This window comes from Manis javanica, chromosome 10 (genome assembly GCF_040802235.1).
Source record: "Manis javanica isolate MJ-LG chromosome 10, MJ_LKY, whole genome shotgun sequence".
In the NCBI taxonomy this organism is placed as follows: Eukaryota; Metazoa; Chordata; class Mammalia; order Pholidota; family Manidae; genus Manis; species Manis javanica.
The window spans coordinates 18,495,696-18,513,683 of record NC_133165.1 but is presented as its reverse complement, the minus strand read 5'-3'; the positions used below and the strand labels follow the sequence as shown (position 1 = coordinate 18,513,683).

Sequence of the window (17,988 nt, the reverse complement as noted above, 5' to 3'; positions counted from 1 at the left end):
CCTCACGTGCATGGAAACATAGTCTTTGCTTGCACAGAGTCTGAATCATTACCACAAAGAGACTAGAGACCCAGAGCGGGCCCTCACCTCCACTGGACAGGGGAGGAGAATATAGGCCTACTGAATAAGGCCAAATTCTGAAAAAGAATTTGTAGCTGTACTTGAAAGTCACCATGTATCTCTTGCTCATTATTAGTTTGCTTCATGGTTTGACACATATGGGAATTTCATGAATTCAAGGCACTTAATGTTTGTATTATGATTGAACTGGATGTCAAATATTTTGGAGGAGCACCAGAAAAAACGAGCTGTGAAGACTAGGAACAAGTCTTTACAACTAAAGAAATAGAGATTGTTAGCAGCTCTCTATATAAACAGAAATGCTGATGGATTACTAATGAGAAGCAATGATGTGTCAGGATTATTACTGTTATGCCCCAGGAAGGCATGCTCATTTATATGTTGTGATATATCTGGTCTATAAAAAGCTGAAGATCACAAGATACAGAGGGAATGCATGATAAATATGATATACCACCTGCTTAAACAAGCTCATCAAATCAAACAATCGTGTAATTGGTGTTGACCCAGCTATTAAACAGACTCTTTGAGAAAGCTTATCAGTTTTCATGCATGGAGAGATCATACTAGAAAAAGATGAGAGAGAGGAAGCAGAGGAAACCACAAACACAGTGGAAGATCTGAAATAGTGTGTATGGTAGACTAACCTATGAATCCCTCTCCCCAAAAATTAATATGTTGAAGAACAACCCCCAGTATGGAGATAGGGCCTTTAGGGAGGTTATTAAGTTTAAACGCAGTCATCAGGGTGCAGCCGTTATCTGGCAGGACTGGTACTCTAACAAGAAAAGAAGAGACTCCAGAGAGATATTTCTCTTTCCCTCTGTGTGTGCAGAGGAAAGTCCTTGAAGGCAACAACAAGAAAGTGCCACCTACAAGCCCGGATGAGAGGTCTCACTGACACCACATCTGATGGTACCCTCGTCTTAGAGAGCCTCTGGAAATGAGATAGCAGCTTCCTATTGTTGAAGCCATCTGCTTGTTGGTAATTTGTTAGGGCAGTCCAAGTAGACGAATACAAGTGTTTAAAAAGTAGATGAATACTTTGAGCTAAACTTTCCGAAGGACTAAGTCAGCTTTTGGGACTTTATTAACTGCCAGTCATGAAACATGTTTTCTATGTGGTGCTGTTTCTTTCTTTTTCTTTGGTGGACATGTGGCCCCAGGAAGCGAGGCATTTGCATCATGAATGCCACTGGCTCTTGATCTTGCAGCAAGAGTTCACTTCCATCAGGTTAATGTGGTAGCTCCCACATAGAGAGGCTCACCCACACGTTTGAGTGGGGGGAAAAAATTTTTTTTCTTATCTTTAAATCGAAAACACATGTCAAAATTCAGTTCTCTTCTTGATTTGGATATTTGCCACTAATTAAGATTCCCTTGAAAAGTGCTTGGAAAGCAGCTTGGTTAACTTTAGTTGGAAGCATCTAAGGAATGTATACTTGTGCAGAGCTCTATGCAAGTTAGTGGGGTGATGTTTCCCAGAGAAGGACACAAGTTACGATGATATTAATGATGTTGGGGACCACCTGCTTAAACAAGCTCATCAAATCAAACAATCGTGTAATTGGTGTTGACCCAGCTATTAAACAGACTCTTTGAGAAAGCTTATCAGTTTTCATGCATGGAGAGATCATACTAGAAAATAAGATCAGAATCTCTAGTGATATCTTTTGAAATGACTAATGTAAGTTAGGTTCTTTCTTTTCTTCCAGCAGTGCATTACTATGGTTATTTTAAGCAAATAAATTAATTTATTTGAAGTTTATGGTATAGTTTCCAGTACTGAAAGGGATATTATAAATCCTTCATTATTTTGGCACCCTTGTTGAACACTGTGTGTCAAGGCTTCAGATCAGAACCAGGTAAACCAGTACATCCATATGGCTCTGAGGGGAGGGAAATTTGAATCATCTTTCTCTGGCAGTTTTCTGGGATACATGAACTCAGGATTTTTTTACTCTGCTTGAATTTCTACAAGTATTTCAGGTTGCCCCTACGTCTTACCTATGCATGAATGACAAGAAAAAAGAACTCAGGAGGAGACCTCAGGCACCCCTTGGACCTCTCATGGAAGAGAGTGCCCCCTTGATTTACTGCCCCTTTAAGCTATCACAGGGACAGAGGGAAAGTTGTTTCCTAAAAGGAAATCAGACACTGTTAGCCAAGCAAATGCCTACAAGGGACTCCAAGGCTAGAGGTCTCCACTCTGCTGGTTGTTTTTATACATTAAGGACTTGCAGGCTAGTTCTGCCTGATCAAGTCTGCTTTTGCTCATAGACCCTCTTTAAAATAGTAAACAACCATAATAAAGCTTATTTCTAAATGAATATATGTTTTATAGAACTTCATAATGTCATTGTGAAGACATTATGAATGTCATATGTGAATGACGTATGTGAATGACATATGTGAATGACATATATGACAGATGAATATTCATATATGAATGACATATGTGTCATTGTGAAGACATATTATACTTAGGGTAATACCTAGCAATTAAAAATTGCATTTTAAAACAAGTATTGTCTTTGAAATGAAAATTGTTTTGGGGTTATACCAGTTTAAACAGAGGATTTGGGGATAAAAGTACAAGAAAATCATATGATAATGAACTACAACTTTTAGTAAATATAATAGACTAATTAGGAAATTCAATTACAGTGTCAACAGACAGACATTTGCTTTCATGAAGACACAATGTTCAACAAGGGTGCCAAGGTAGTTCAATGAGGTAAGAAGGGTCTTTTCAACAAATGGTGCTGGAACAACTGTATATCTACGTGCAGAAGAATGAATTGCACCCTGATTCACACCATATACAGATACTGATTCAGAATGCCTGAGAACTACATGTAAGAGCTAAAACTATATAACTCTTAAAAGAAAACATGAATAAATTCCTTGATCTTGTGTTTGGCAATGGTTTCTTAGACATGACACCAAAATTATAAGCAACAAAAGGAAAAATAGGTGTGTGGGATTTTATTAAATTAAACATTGTGCTTCGAAAGACACCATCAAGAAAGTGAGTCAACAATCTATAGTATATTTTGCCTACTGTATTTTCTTCCACAGAATGGGGAGAAATAGTTACAATTTGTGTATCAGATAAGAGACTCATGTCTGTGATATGTAAAGATCTCTTATAACTCAACAATAAGACAATCCAATTAAAACTAGGCAAAATATTTGAATAGATATTCGTAAAGAAGGCATACAAATGTCCAGTAACCACCTGTACACGTTATTAGTTATCAGAAAGTGCAAATCAAAACAACAATGAGATACCATCTCAACCCACTAGGATGGTTAAAATCAGAAAGATAAGACAATAACAAGTGTTGTGAGTAGATGGAAATACTAGAACCTTCATACATTGCTGGTGGGATTGTAGTCACTTTGGAAAACAAGTTAACAGTTTCTCTAGAACCTTCATACATTGCTGGTGGGATTGTAGTCACTTTGGAAAACAAGTTAACAGTTTCTCAAAATGTTATGCACAGAATTACAATGTGACCCAGCAATTCCACTCCTAGGTACACAGCCAAGAGGAATGAAGACTCACATCACAGAAAAACTTGTACATGACTGTTCATAGCAGCGTTTTTTCACATTAGTGAAGAATTGGAAACAACCCAAATAGCCATCAATTGATGAATAGATAAACAAAATGTGACATACCCATATGATGAAAATTTATTTGACGATAAATAGAAATGAAGTAGTGGTAAATACCACAATAGGATGAACCCTGAGAACATGCTAGGGGAAAGAAGCCAGTCATAAATGGCCACATATTTTATGATTGCTTATGTGAAATGTTCCGAGTAGGCTAATCCCCAGAAACAGAAAGCAGATCAGTGGTTGCCAGAGACTAGAGGGATGAGGAATGTGGGAATGAGTGTTAATGGGTATAAGGTTTCTTTGTGAGGTGATGAAATATTCTGAAATTAAGTAGTGGTGATGGTTGCACAACTTAGTGAATATCCTAGAAAACACTGACTTGTCTGCTTTAAAAAGGGTGAATTTTATGATTTGTGAATTTTATTTTAATAAATCTGTAAAAAATGAGACAAAAGAGTAATTCAGATCTGGGTGTATGTAGCTACTTGATCATGAGAGGAGGGTCGCTTTGGCATTGATTTTCAAGAGTTTGTGTTTGTTTTTTGCAAATAAAATATTCTTCAAGGTGACAAGACTCTATTTCATATATCTTAATAATTTGGTTGACCAAAAATATAAACAGGCCCAAAGATGCAACATTTCTTTTCTATAGCTATACTAATAATCTTGGTTTATACTAACATAAAAAACTGCTATATTGTCACCTTTATAATGATGCATAAGATTCCTTCAAGGTTGTCTGGTGAGAATGTTAGAAGGAAGACCTCAGTATTGTTTCACCATCCATTCTGTGGTATTTTGTTATATATGTTGAGTGTCCACAACTCCATACTTTACTGCCAAGTGTTATAAAATGGATACCTTACAGATTCTCAGTTCTAGATTATTTGGCACTTATCCCATGTTTTTTACATAGACAAAAACCATCTTTAAGGATTTAAAAAATTCTGTTTTTAACATTGTGGCATTTCCTTGGCAAACTTATTAATGATACTATATGAAAGGTTAACCAGTACTAAGGGCTCCATAATTGATATGCTCTTCAAAGAGGGCTTACATGCAAATATATTTCAATATTTTGAGAAAGATGTGGATACCATTGTATTTTAATTCATGTGTCATATAATTTTTTGGATTCTGATCATAGCAATAATGTATCACAGTATGTTTTTGCAGTGAGGAGTTAGAATCAAAAGTACCTTTTATATATTTTCAACAAATTAGTGTATGTGCATAGGAGTGAAAGGAGAGAAGCAGAGACAGGGAGAGAGAAAAGGTGAAGAAAGATGGACTTTGCTAATAAATCTGCACACTGGAGTTTAATATAACTTTATTCAACATTAAGCTATAAGGTTAATGTATCTTGAAAATCTACTATGTTTCTTGATATAATTTTTAGTATAGGCCAGAAAAACTGTACTCAAACCAGTTATGTTCTACAAAATTTATGTTCCATGACTTAGTATAAAAATAAAAGAGGCAGGTATAGTCTTTTGTATTTGCTTTATCTAAAAATTGGATTATTATTGATAGAAAAAAGAAGGCACACAATGGCCTATTTCACTGTACAGTGTAAGTAAACATTTTATAATGCCATGACTCAATACATATTTGTGCTACACATTTGCATGATATTTTCATCTAAAAACATGGATATTGTGAAATTTCTGATTATTCAACAATAAATTACCTAATTGCCATTTATATACTTAAGATTTATTAGATATGCAAAATAATTGAAAACAGGATCTTGAAGAGATACTTGTATACCTATTGCCCATGTTCTTCACAGCACTCTCCACAGTAGCCAGGAGGTAGAAGCAATCTAAATGTGCATCAGTGGATATGATGAATGGGTAAGGAAAATGTGATATATACACACAATGGAATATTATTCAGCCTTAAAAGGGCAGCAAACACTTTTATATTGCTAGAACATGAATGAATCTGGAGGACTAAGTGAAATAAGTCAGTCACAGAGGGACAAATACAGCATGATCCTCACATGAGGTATCTAAAGCAGTCAAGCTCATCTCAGTAGAAAGGTTTCTAGGGGCTGGGGTGGGGGTGGTGAATGGGGTCACGTTCAATGGGTTTAGTTTCAGTTTTGAAAGATGAAAAGACTAGAGATCTGTTGGACAGCCATATCTATGTACTTAACACTACTGTACTGTTCATTTAAAAAGTCGAGGTGGTAAGTTTTATGTTATGTGTTTTTTACCACACAAGAAAAATGTATATATATATATATATACTTATGGAGCATAAAGAAGTGGTGTGACATGGTATTTAGAGCTTACATTTTTCCTAGAGGAGGATGCTAGGGAGGAATTTTCTCTAGAAACTTGGATAAAATTAGATATTTTACAGGTAAACAATAAAAATGATACATAAATCCAGCCTTCATTATGAATATTTAGAACTTCAAATTTTGAACTGGAAAAATTTTACTTCATAGAATGATGGTCCAAAGGTGAACGTCGCTGTGCAGTTCATCTATCCAGGAAAATTTTCTCTTATGAAAATCTGATCAGTAAATATTTCTTTTAAAAAATACTGGCTATGAGAGACGGGTAAGATTCCTCAAGGGAGGAACAACCTAAGACAGGCACAGTCGCAGGGGGGCCATCAGGTGAGAATTTGGGGATCAACAGAGGTGAGGCTCAGAACCTCACCCCCCCTGCTTTGAGAGAAATCTTCTGCATCCGTGGATGTTTTGCTGCCCTTGTCTAGCCTGGATTAATACTTAGTCCATAGGCACACACCTGATCATCTGATCATCTACATTTGCCTTCTTACAGCACTAAACTATGTTTTCTACCTTTATCTTGCATCTACCTACCACTTCAGCATTTTATTAAAAATAAAAATAATAATAATAATAGGAGAAATGTGGGATCAACATATAAATCAAGTACAAAAATCAAATGAATATTCATATTTGACCTGATGGTTTATAGGTCATATTGCATGATCAAAACCGAAAGTTTCTGTGATGACTGCCCTTGTACTGTTCACCATGTAAGAATTTATTCACTCTGTAAGAATTCGTTCACCATGTAAGAACTTGTTCGTTATGCTTCAGAAGATTGGAGACTGACGAGAATTAGGCTTGAGATGGATTAATGATTGTACATTGAGCATTGACCCCCCTATACTGAATTTTATTGTTGTTAACAACCATTTGATCAATAAATATGAGAGATGCCCTCTCAAAAAAAAAAAAAAAAAAAAAATACTGGCTATGGATGGACAGGCAGAATTCCGCATGGACTTTATCTTGGATAACAAACCATCTAGTGTGGGAAACAGTTGCCTAAATAAATAATAGTGATTACAGCCGGAGCAAAGAGAGCTCAGAGGGAGAAGTGCCGCAGCACAGCCGGGAGCTGCTGGTGCTGCCAGAGGCCGACAGGAAGTCTCTGCAGAGGAGCTGGGATTGCAAGATGAGCAGTCACTTCCACGGTGGAGAATAATAAATGCCTCGAGGTAAAAGGCTTAGCGCAGGTGAAGCCTGGCCATTATCAAAGTGGTTCACACCTTGGGGATGCTGAGAGGTGCTGCATGCCTGAACCTGAGGTGGCCAGTGAGAGCCGCAAGCCAGCTGGCCATGCGTCCAGGGGGAATCCTGTAGGACTGTATTTTACTCTGGGGGTGTTAAGCTATGCTAACAGTGATCTAAAAGCTGCCATGTATTGAGGGCTAAGCATGGGCAAAGAATCAGGTCATTCACATCTGATCCACATTTGGGAGACTAGGACACTATGGCTCCAGACATTGAGTGACTGAGGTCACATAGTGGACGACTGGCAGGGCTGCTTTTGGGGCCGCACGGGGTCAGATTCCAAAGCTGAGGCTCTTGAGCAATATAGTACTTGACAGATGTCAATGACAGTTTTTAAAGAGGAAAAATGGGTTGATGGAAGATATTGCAGCAATAATGGGGTGGCAGCCCTTGGAGAGAAGGTAGGCTACAGCAGAAGTGCAGGTGCAAAGTTATGAGCCTGAATACAAAGCACTGGGGGTAGTTGTTGAATTTAGGACTGTACAGATCTGTCACTCTGCGGGGCAAGAAGCCTGCCTGTACAGTAGTGTGCAGATGTGCACTGGCAGAAACATGAGACCTTGGCATCATCTGCTTACGGAATGTCTTCACAGCAATGTGGACCAGAGAGAGCTCTGCGGGCGGGGGCTGCCCCGGTAAGAGGAACCCCAAAGTACGAAACTCAGCATTTATACGGAGCAGCAAGCATCATATCTGCCTCTCTTCTCCCATGGAGAGAGAAGTCCTGTCTGGGCAGGGGAAGGAGAAGTCTTCTAGATTTTTATTACCCGTAATGTAATTTTTATTGCATTTTTAAAATGTAAGTTTTATTGCCTTAATGTAATCAAATAGCTGTGAGGGCGATAAACCCTTAAATCTCTCTGGAAAATTCAGTCTCTAACTGTCAATATATGGTTACCATTCAATCATCCTTTAACCTAGGTTGCCAGTAATTTCTACTCAGAAAATCCTGAGTGTGCAGAAATGTGAAAATGTTCTTGGAACATTATTTCCTAATAGTGGTATCAACAACCTACTGAAAGTGGATGAATTTTTATACCTTTCATAAGAGGCTTACAGAAGGTTAGAATGTCTGCTACACAAATTGAAATGGACAGTTGTTGAGGCCCAATTACATGTAAAATCCAGTTTGAAATGTATTTCTTAAATCCTCTCGATTATTCAAGTGGTAGTTCTGGTATGTACTTACTTTGAGTGCTAATAAATTATGTTTGAAAAGAATCCTATTCTGTACTCTGAAAGTTTTGGAAGAAATACCAACTAGTGTTTAGTGGATGGACCAAGGAACCCTGTTTTTTGTTCAGAAACTCAGGAAATTATCACAGTTTCAGGAACATGTCTCAAGAATAAATGCCATATAATAAAAAATTACATTGGGTGTGAAATTTTAAAGAGTTTATTTTAGCTGATAATGCATATCATAAGTTATATCATTTTCTCTAGAATACATCATGACACTCAGTTCTATTTTCCTCCAAACAAGTATGGAAAGATGGATTCTGGCATTTCATAGGGATAATCTAGGTAGGTACCAAAAAGAAGTCATTCAATAATAGTATTAAATCAAGAGCACATTGACTCAGGCTGAGTCTGACATTTTGAGTAAAAAAAAATGGTTATCAGTTTCTAGTGTAATAAGATGACCTTTCATTTCCAACTTTTTCCTTCTAATTTTTTAAAATTTTTTTTGGTGTGTGTGTGTGGGTTTTTCTGAAGGGGTAGATATAGATAAAGGAGAGCCAGAAATAAGGAACTTACAAGGATTTTTCAAATGCTGGTATTTGACAGCAAATAAATTTCCAACAGGCTACATACAAAATGAAACTGTTAGGGACTTTTTTTTCCATGTTTCTCCCTCCTGTCTTTACCAGAGAAGATACTAGCTTTGATTCTATCACTTATATGCTAGAAAGAAGATATCTATACTCTAAACCAAGAAACTTCGTTGAAAACTACTCTTTAAGTGCAGGTCATTTTTTTAAAAATACTTTTTAATTGAAAAGATATACTAGCAATAAAATCTTGTTTTAAAATAAAAAGTTCTGCTTTTCTGCCACCGTCAATTTTCTTTTTTATATTATCATATGCTTTAGACACAGAGCAAAGTTCCAGCAGATATTAAGCACTTAATACATCTTTCCTATTAGCATTACATTGTGTTTGTTTGTTCAAGGAAGTGCCAAAAGCACAAAACTGAACACTAAGAATATGAGCCAGGTATAGAGAATCTTTCATTTTTGCTTTAAGTCTGCCAGAATAACCCTAGGCTAATGTTAGTCCTCCTAGTGACAAGTTAAATTAGTGACGGGATAAAATGATCTCTTGTCATAGCCGTTAGGCAAGATGAGAGTGCCAATTTCACATTTTTATGTTGCTAACCTCATAATAGTAATTTCACAGGGACCTTTTGTAAGCTTGAGTGTTGCTTCATCAGAATTATGCAATTCACAATTTCTTTAAAATAGCAACTATTTTTGCATGTATGTTCATATATCCATGATAATCATTTTAAGAGAAATGATTTTCTATGCAATTCAAAAGCTCCTAGAACTGTGACAAACCCTCATACATCTCTGTAAGTACCAAGTCTCAAATTGTGTTGTGTAGCTGGGGACGCTGCTTTGCAATGGAAGCTCTTACCTATCTCTGAAGAATCTCGTTTCATAGGTCTGATGTGGGGCCAACTAGATAGTATTTATTTAACCATGCCCAGGTGATTTTTGTTTTGACACAAATAAAAGCTTTATTATATACAAATACCATTGAGAGTTCACTTAAACATCTGTCTTGGAAATCCAGGTGGAGGTGTGAAGGGAAGAGGTCTATTAGAAGAGAGGGAATCGGGTGACTTCTCCAAAGACAGATGGGCGCTGGCGGAGGGCAGGGGTGTTCCTGCGATAGCCAAACCGACCGTTGAACCCCTGGATCATTTTGAGATCAGCATTGTAGTGATCATGCCCGGTCACCTGCTGGAGGGAATGCCCTTGGGGGCAGAAAGAGAGAGAGGCCTGAGCCTGCAGCCTCCTCCTGCTGTCCCCACTCCCACTGGGCTGGTATGGTTACTAACCTGGCTATCATCACTGTGCTTCCCATGTCCCAGCTGACCCCTCAGTCCTCAAATATCTCCAGCCTTTTGACTGACAAGCCAAGGGCTGGTGAAGTCAAGGAGACAGATGGCTTCCTAACCAAACTTCATACCAGGAATAGCATGCAGGAGAAGTGTGAATGATATGTGCTGAGACAGGAGGGGCCAGAAACTTCTGGGCTTGGCTGAACTTGCCTTGAACCCATGACAACTGAGAAAATTTCACCCTTGCCTCTGATCCATCTGGAGAAAATGGATGAGCTCAATTTGTCCAAATGGTGCAAAGGATCATGTGACTAGAGGGTGGCCAAAGGGTGGGAGGAGGGTTCACCCTGTCAGAAAAGCATCTCTCCACCCTCCCTTTCCTGTTGTTGCTAAACTGGGCCTGGAAAATGAGACTCAGACTGCTCATGGAACAGTTGAGGAACACAGCCTTTATAATTGGAAAGAGTGGAATTCCAATCCCAGCTCATCCTTCTCAGCAAATCACCTTAAGTCCTTAAACCTCAGTTTCCTGAGATGTAACATAGAGGTAGTATGTACTGACATACAGTAGGTGCTCAGTGAGTAAATATAGGGAACACTGTGATACCATCTGCTCATATATGGTAGGAAGAACTGGAGGATGCCACCCTGGGCCTCTTTCCTCCAACCAGGTCTCTCTCTGGCCCAGTATCTCCCTTTGAACTGTGGGACCCAGCACACTAGGTGGTACCATGGTGAGGCTGGAAAGTGCAAAGTGGCACTTGCCTGCCCCTGCCCAGTTTCTTCTGTTGAGGTATCTCTGTCCCTGCCCGAAGCTGTGGAAATTATCCACTATCCTGCCGTCCCTTCCTGTACCGCCATGATCCTGAGAAGGAGGGAGAAAATACAGAAGATTTGTCAGACACCATTCTGAGAGGGACACAGAGCAAACTCCCCTGGGGCTTGTTTAGGGGTGTGGGAAGAGGTCATAGCTGGGGATAACTGGTCCAGACAGATTAAATATTAATATACCAATTGACCTATTGCCTCTCAGAGGCAACCCAGCTTGGCCATTAAGGGCTCAGTGGCTGCTGCCAGACAGGCTGGTTCTAATTCCAGCTCTGCAACTAACAGGCTGTGTGACCCTGAGCAAATGACACAGCTTTTCTGGGCCTCAGTGACCTCATCAGTAAAAGGAGGGTGGCTGTGAGATTCAAGTGAGATAGTTCAAACAAAGGGCCTGGCCTAGTAAAGGTTCAATAAACATTACATTCATTTAAATGAAAATACATACCACAAATGGTGGCTGTGATGATTAGTTGTAAAATGCAATATAGAAAGTTTCAAAAGTGTGTACAGTACCTCATATTATTTTCAAACTTTTACATACTCAAGTTTTTCTCTTCCCCCGACCCCCGACTCCCAGACTATGGACTCCATCTGTCATAAATGTTAGACGGCACACACAAGCAGGGCACACACAGATGTGTCCATATATACATGGAAGGAACATGCACAACACTCAGGACCACAAAGCCCAAGATTAAGCCCTCTTCTTCCTTCCCCACGCTCTGTGACACAAGTATTGGAGGCAAAAGCATTGAAAAAAGTTTGGCGTCATCAGCAAATAGCCTCAGGCTCTTTGATCCCTGGGAAGCACTGGCTAGGGAGGGGCGACACCCGCGGGGGAAAAGGCCTGGGGAGAAGTGAGTTGCAGAGGGTGGGGACGTTTCCTTCTCGCGGGCTCATTTTAGGCCCCAGCGCGCCAGCCCTCCTAATCGTGGCATCACCGACAGCGCGCCTCGCCTGGAGGGTCCAGGCAGCTCTTTTTGTCCTTTTCACTGAGGTCACGCGGACTTCCGCACTTTTAGAGAATTTGCGGCGTGAGGTCACCCCAAAGGCGGGTCTGTGCCGTCAAAAAGTACAATGGAACCGATTTGTTTGGGAGAGGTGGTTATGAGCCTGGTTGCCTCTGCCTGCACAAACCCAAAAGGAGATCTTTCTCAAATTCTGGGATGGAAGGTGATTCTGTGAGCTCAGAGAGCTCAACACCTGTCACACACACACACCCACCCACCCACCCACCCAGTTCCGGGTTTCATTAAGAAAACTGAGGGGATGGTAGTCGGGGACTCCCTGGAGGTGAGGGCGTGGGAGTGAGATGCCGGGATGTGAGAAGTCAGCCCCGCCACCAGGGCCATCCAATGCGGGCACAGACAGGGGTTCCTGGGGGCAATCCTTTCTCTACCTGGCCAGTTTTCCGTAAAACAGGTGGAACCACACGACTCTGGAAGTACCGGTGGGTGTGGTAGTCCTGCTGCGCGTTGTAGGGCGGAATCGCAGACCAGAGCTTAGGCCTCAAGTGCTCATAGGTGCGGGCCATGGAGCTCACGGCGACCCCATCCAAGATGAAGCTTTTCTCCAGCCAAAGACGACACTCGCACAAGTAAGCCATCCCAGCCACTGCAGCCTCCAAGGGCTTTTCTGGTGGGAGTGGAGAGCCCTAGGTCGGCACTCCCCTGCGCATTGTTACGTGGTGTCAATCATCGCTGCGTCACAAACCCTACTGTTCCCATTCCACGGGGCTGGCTCTTAGGGCTGTTTGTGTGGCCCTCAGGTGAGGATGGCCAGAAGACAGCAAGAGACACGGGAGATTTAAGAGTGGGGATAATTGAATGTGGGCAGTGTGAGCGTAATCGGGCAGCTCCCGTTTCCTCTCAGAGCAAGGTTCTCGGCTCCCACCGTATTATATACATTTCCCCAACACGATGCAAGTAAAAACCTTGTACCCAGAATGGATTAGAGTTCAGATTGCCACTACTTCCACTCTAATGTTACGCAACTGTAAATTGAAGCTCAGAAGCTTTGGAGTAGTCCTAAATTCATTTAGTGGCAGACCCAGAACCAGAATTCAGGTCTTCTCAATTTCAAGTCCACTTAAAGCACTCTCCCCTCCCCACCCAATTCTTTTCATCAGCCAGTATTACTCCTCCTGTTAAAAAAACCAGTAGGTTGACATATTTTTTCCTTTGGCTAATTGTATGCATTATGACAGGATACAGGAAAATGGGAGTGATACTCTATAGTTGTGATTACTGGTGTTTCTTTATACTGATGACTTTCCAAATTTTCCCCTTGAATAGTTAAGCCCTTACAGATGCTTTACATTATTAAAAAGACTTGTAAAACTCTGCTCCTCACACCAACTCTATGAAGTGTTATTATCCTCATTTTACAGACGATGTTAACAGGTTCAGGGAGGGATTCTTTTATATTCACTAACAATATTTTTATCATATGAAAGGACATTACCTAATTAGAAAAAGGTTGCAACATACCTATACACAAAAAGCACCAAGCCTGGCAATTCAATACTTAGCATAAGCTTTCCAAATGATGGGAAACCTATAAATCAATCTCAAATTACAGGAAATCTATAGTTTTGAGCCCATTCTATTAAACTTTGGAAAGAAAATAGACATTAGACAACTTAGGGGAAAACATGAGAGGCCCAGTTCTCACACCTCACATTTATAGTAGGAAGGTGAGAAATTTCATATAACCCCACAAGAGGACGTGGGTGCTTCATGTTAGACTTGAAACTCACCAGGCTGAAGGATGGGGTTAGAGAGGAAGACAGGTGTTTTAGAAATTTCTGGATTTAATATTGCTAAAATCAAGATTGGCCCAGTCTGGACAAAGCATTGGTTTTCAACCTTGGCTACATGTTGCCATCTCCTAGATAGCTTCAAAAAGTACTGATGCTGGGGGGTCCTACCTCCATAGTAATTGGTCTGGAGTATGGCCTGGTCACTTAACTACTCAGGTTAACTACTGTTCTATTCTAGAGTTCTGGTACATCCTGTTCCTAATCTTTTTTTTTATTTTGGTATCATTAATCTACAATTACATGAAGATCATTATGTTTACTAGGCTCCCCCCTTCACCAAGGCCCCCCATGTACCCCTTCACAGTCACTGTCCATCAGTGTAGTAAGATGCTGTAGAATCACTACTTGTCTTCTCTGTGTTGAACAGCTCTCCCCGTGCCCATCCCCACATTACACATGCTAATGGTAATGACCCCTTTCTTTTTCTCACCCTTATCCCTCCCTTCCCACCCATCCTCCCCAGTCCCTTTCCATTTAGTAACTGTTAGTCCATTCATGGGTTCTGTGATTCTGCTGCTGTTTTGTTCCTTCAGTTTTTCTTTGTTCTTATACTCCACATATGAGTGAAATCATTTGGTACTTGTCTTTCTCCACCTGGCTTATTTCACTGAGCATAACACCCTCTAGCTCCATCCATGTTGTTGCGAATGGTAGGATCTGTTTTTTTCTTATAGCTGAGTAATATTCCATTGTGTATATGTACTACATCTTCTTTATCCATTCATCTACTGATGGACATTTAGGTTGCTTCGATATCTTGGCTATTGTAAATAGTGCAGTGATAAACATAGGGGTGCATCTGTCTTTTTCAAACTGGAGTGCGGCATTCTTAAGGTAAATTCCTAGAAGTGGAATTCCTGGGTCAAATGGTATTTCTATTTTGAGCATTTTGAGGAACCTCCATACTGCTTTCCACAATGGTTGAACTAATTTACATTCCCACCAGCAGTGTAGGAGGATTCCCCTTTCTCCACAACCTCCCCAACATTTGTTGTTGTTTGCCTTTTGGATGGTAGCCATCCTTACTGGTGTGAGATGATATCTCAATGTGGTTTTAATTTGCATTTCTCTGATGACAAGTGATGTGGGGCATCTTTTTATGTGTCTGTTGGCCATCTGAATTTCTTCTTTAGAGAACTGTCTATTCAGCTCCTCTGCCCATTATTTAATGGGATTATTTGCTTTTTGTTTGTTGAGGTGTGTGAGCTCTTTATATATTTTGGATGTCAGCCCTTTATTGGATCTGTCATATATGAATATATTCTCCATACTGTAGGATACCTTTTTGTTCTATTGATGGTGTCCTTTGCTGTACTGAAGCTTTTCAGCTTGATATAGTCCCATTTGTTCATTTTTGCTTTTGTTTCCCTTGCCCAGGGAGATATGTTCAAGAAGAGGTCACTCATGTTTATGTCTAAGAGATTTTTGCCTATGTTTTTTTCTAAGAGTTTTATGGTTTCATGACTTACATTCAAGTCTCTGATCCATTTTGAATTTACTTTTGTGCATGGGGTTAGACAGTGATCCAGTTTCATTCTCTTACATGTAGCTGTACAGTTTTGCCAGCACCATCTGTTGAAGAGACTGCCATTTCCCCATTTATGTCCATGGCCCCTTTATCAAATATTAGTTGACCATATATGTTTGGGTTAATGTTTGGACTGTCTATTCTGTTCCATTGGTCTGTGGCTCTGTTCTTGTGCCAGTACCAAATTGTCTTGATTACTATAGCTTTGTAGTAGAGCTTGAAGTTGGGGAGTGAGATCCCCCCCACTTTATTCTTCCTTCTCAGGATTGCTTTAGCTATTCAGTGTCTTTGGTGTTTCCATGTGAATTTTTGAACTATTTGTTCCAGTTCATTGAAGAATGCTGTTGGTAGTTTGATAGGGATTTGCATCGAATCTGTATATTGCTTTGGGCAGGATGACCATTTTGACGATATTAGTTCTTGCTAGCCAGGAGCATGGGATGAGTTTCCAGTTGTTAGTGTCCTCTTTAACTTCTCTTAGTGTGTCTTACAGTTTCCAGGGTATAGGTCTTTCACTTCCTTGGTTAGGTTTATGGCTAGGTATTTTATTCTTTTTGATGATATTGTGAATGGAATTGTCTTCCTGATTTCTCTTTCTATTAGTTTATTGTTAGTGTATAGGAAAGCCACAGATTTCTGTGTGTTAATTTTGTATCCTGCAACTTTGCTGAATTCCGATATTAGCTCTAGTAGTTTTGGAGTGGAGTCTTTAGGGTTTTTTATGTACAATATCATGTCATCTGCAAATAGTGACAGTTTAACTTCTTCTTTACCAATCTGGATTCCTTGTATTTCTTTGTTTTGTCTAATTGCCGTGGCTAGAACCTCCAGTACTATGTTGAATAACAGTGGGGAGAGTGGGCATCCCTGTCTTGTTCCCGATCACAGAGGAAAAGCTTTCAGCTTCTCGCTGTTCAGTATGATGTTGGCTGTGGGTTTATCATATATGGCCTTTATTATGTTGAGGTACTTGCCCTCTAGGCCCCTTTTGTTGAGAGTTTTTATAATGAATGGATGTTGAATTTTGTCGAATGCTTTTTCAGCATCTATGGAGATGATCATGTGGTTTTTGTCTTTCTTTTTGTTTATGTGGTGGATGATGTTGATGGATTTTCAAATGTTGTACCATCCTTGCATCCCTGGGATGAATCCCACTTGGTCATGGTGTATGATCCTTTTGATGTATTTTTGAATTCGGTTTGCTAATACTTTGTTGAGTATTTTTGCATCTACGTTCATCAGGGAATTTGGTCTGTAGTTTTCTTTTTTGGTGGGGTCTTTGCCTGGTTTTGGTATTAGGGTGATGTTGGTTTCATAGAATGAGTTTGGGAGTACTCCCTCCTCTTCTATTTTTTGGAAAACTTTAAGGAGAATGGGTATTATGTCTTCCCTGTATGTCTGATAAAATTCCGAGGTAAATCCATCTGGCCCGGGGGTTTTGTTCTTTGGTAGTTTTTTGGTTACTGCTTCAATTTCGTTGCTGGTAATTGGTCTGTTTAGATTTTCTGTTTCTTTCTGTGTCAGTCTTGGAAGGTTGTATTTTTCTAGGAAGTTGTCCATTTCTCCTAGGTTTTCCAGCTTGTTAGCATTGTAGGTTTTCATAGTACTCTCTAATAGTTCTTTGTATTTCTGTGGCGTCCGTCATGATTTTTCCTTTCTCATTTCTGATTCTGTTGATGTGTGTTTATTCTCTTTTCCTCTTAATAAGTCTGGCTAGAGGCTAATCTATTTTGTTTATTTTCTCGAAGAACCAGCTCTTGGTTTCATTGATTTTTGCTATTGTTTTATTCTTCTCAATTTTATTTATTTCTTCTCTGATCTTTATTATGTCCCTCCTTCTGCTGACCTGAGGCCTCATTTGTTCTTCTTTTTCCAATTTTGATAATTGTGACATTAGACCATTCATTTGGGATTGTTCTTCCTTCTTTAAATATGCCTGGATTGCTATATACTTTCCTCTTAAGACTGCTTTTGCTGTAACCCACAGTAGTTGGGGCTTTGAGTTGTTGTTGTTGTTTGTTTCCATATATTGCTGGATCTCCATTTTAATTTGGTCATTGATCCATTGATTATTTAGGAGCATGTTGTTAAGCCTCCATGTGTTTGTGAGCCTTTTTGCTTTCTTTGTGCAATTTATTTCTAGTTTTATGCCTTTGTGGTCTGAAAAGTTGGTTGGTAGGATTTTAATCTTTTGAAATTTACTGAGTCTCTTTTTGTGACCTAGTATGTGGTCTATTCTGGAGAATGTTCCATGTGCACTTGAGAAGAATGTGTATCCTGTTGCTTTTGGATGTAGAGTTCTATAGATGTCCATTAGGTTCATCTGTTCTAGAGTGTTGTTCAGTGCCTCTGTCTCCTTACTTATTTTCTGTCTGGTGGATCTGTCCTTTGGAGTGAGTGGTGTGTTAAAGTCTCCCAAAATGAATGCATTTTGTTCTATTTCCTCCTTTAATTCTGTTTGTATT

At 39.7% G+C, this 17,988-nt stretch overlaps 2 protein-coding genes across 2 annotated transcripts in view; one reads left to right on the top strand and one right to left on the bottom strand.

Moving 5' to 3' along the window:
• LOC140843704 (uncharacterized) overlaps positions 1-17,988 on the top strand; it is a 235,008-nt gene that overhangs the window by 168,070 nt on the left and 48,950 nt on the right. The gene's annotated exons all lie outside the window — the stretch shown is intronic.
• Positions 9,749-12,844, bottom strand: LOC140843712 (sperm microtubule associated protein 1-like). Its single transcript, XM_073214163.1, has 3 exons — positions 12,574-12,844; positions 11,112-11,211; positions 9,749-10,259 (listed from the first exon to the last, which is right to left on the bottom strand). The coding sequence occupies exons 1-3, from the start codon at positions 12,778-12,780 to the stop codon at positions 10,102-10,104; spliced, it is 465 nt and encodes a 154-aa protein (XP_073070264.1). The 5' UTR covers positions 12,781-12,844; the 3' UTR covers positions 9,749-10,101.

What these genes read in the sequence shown, in the direction of transcription:
- LOC140843712 (XM_073214163.1), bottom strand. Translation starts at nt 12,780, where the DNA reads ATGGCTTACTTGTGCGAGTGTCGTCTTTGGCTGGAGAAAAGCTTCATC. An exon ending in TTTTACGGAAAACTGGCCAG is followed by an intron (nt 11,212 to 12,573) that starts GTAGAGAAAGGA and finishes CCTCCTTCTCAG; the next exon opens with GATCATGGCGGTACAGGAAG. An exon ending in AAGAAACTGGGCAGGGGCAG is followed by an intron (nt 10,260 to 11,111) that starts GCAAGTGCCACT and finishes TCTGCCCCCAAG; the next exon opens with GGCATTCCCTCCAGCAGGTG.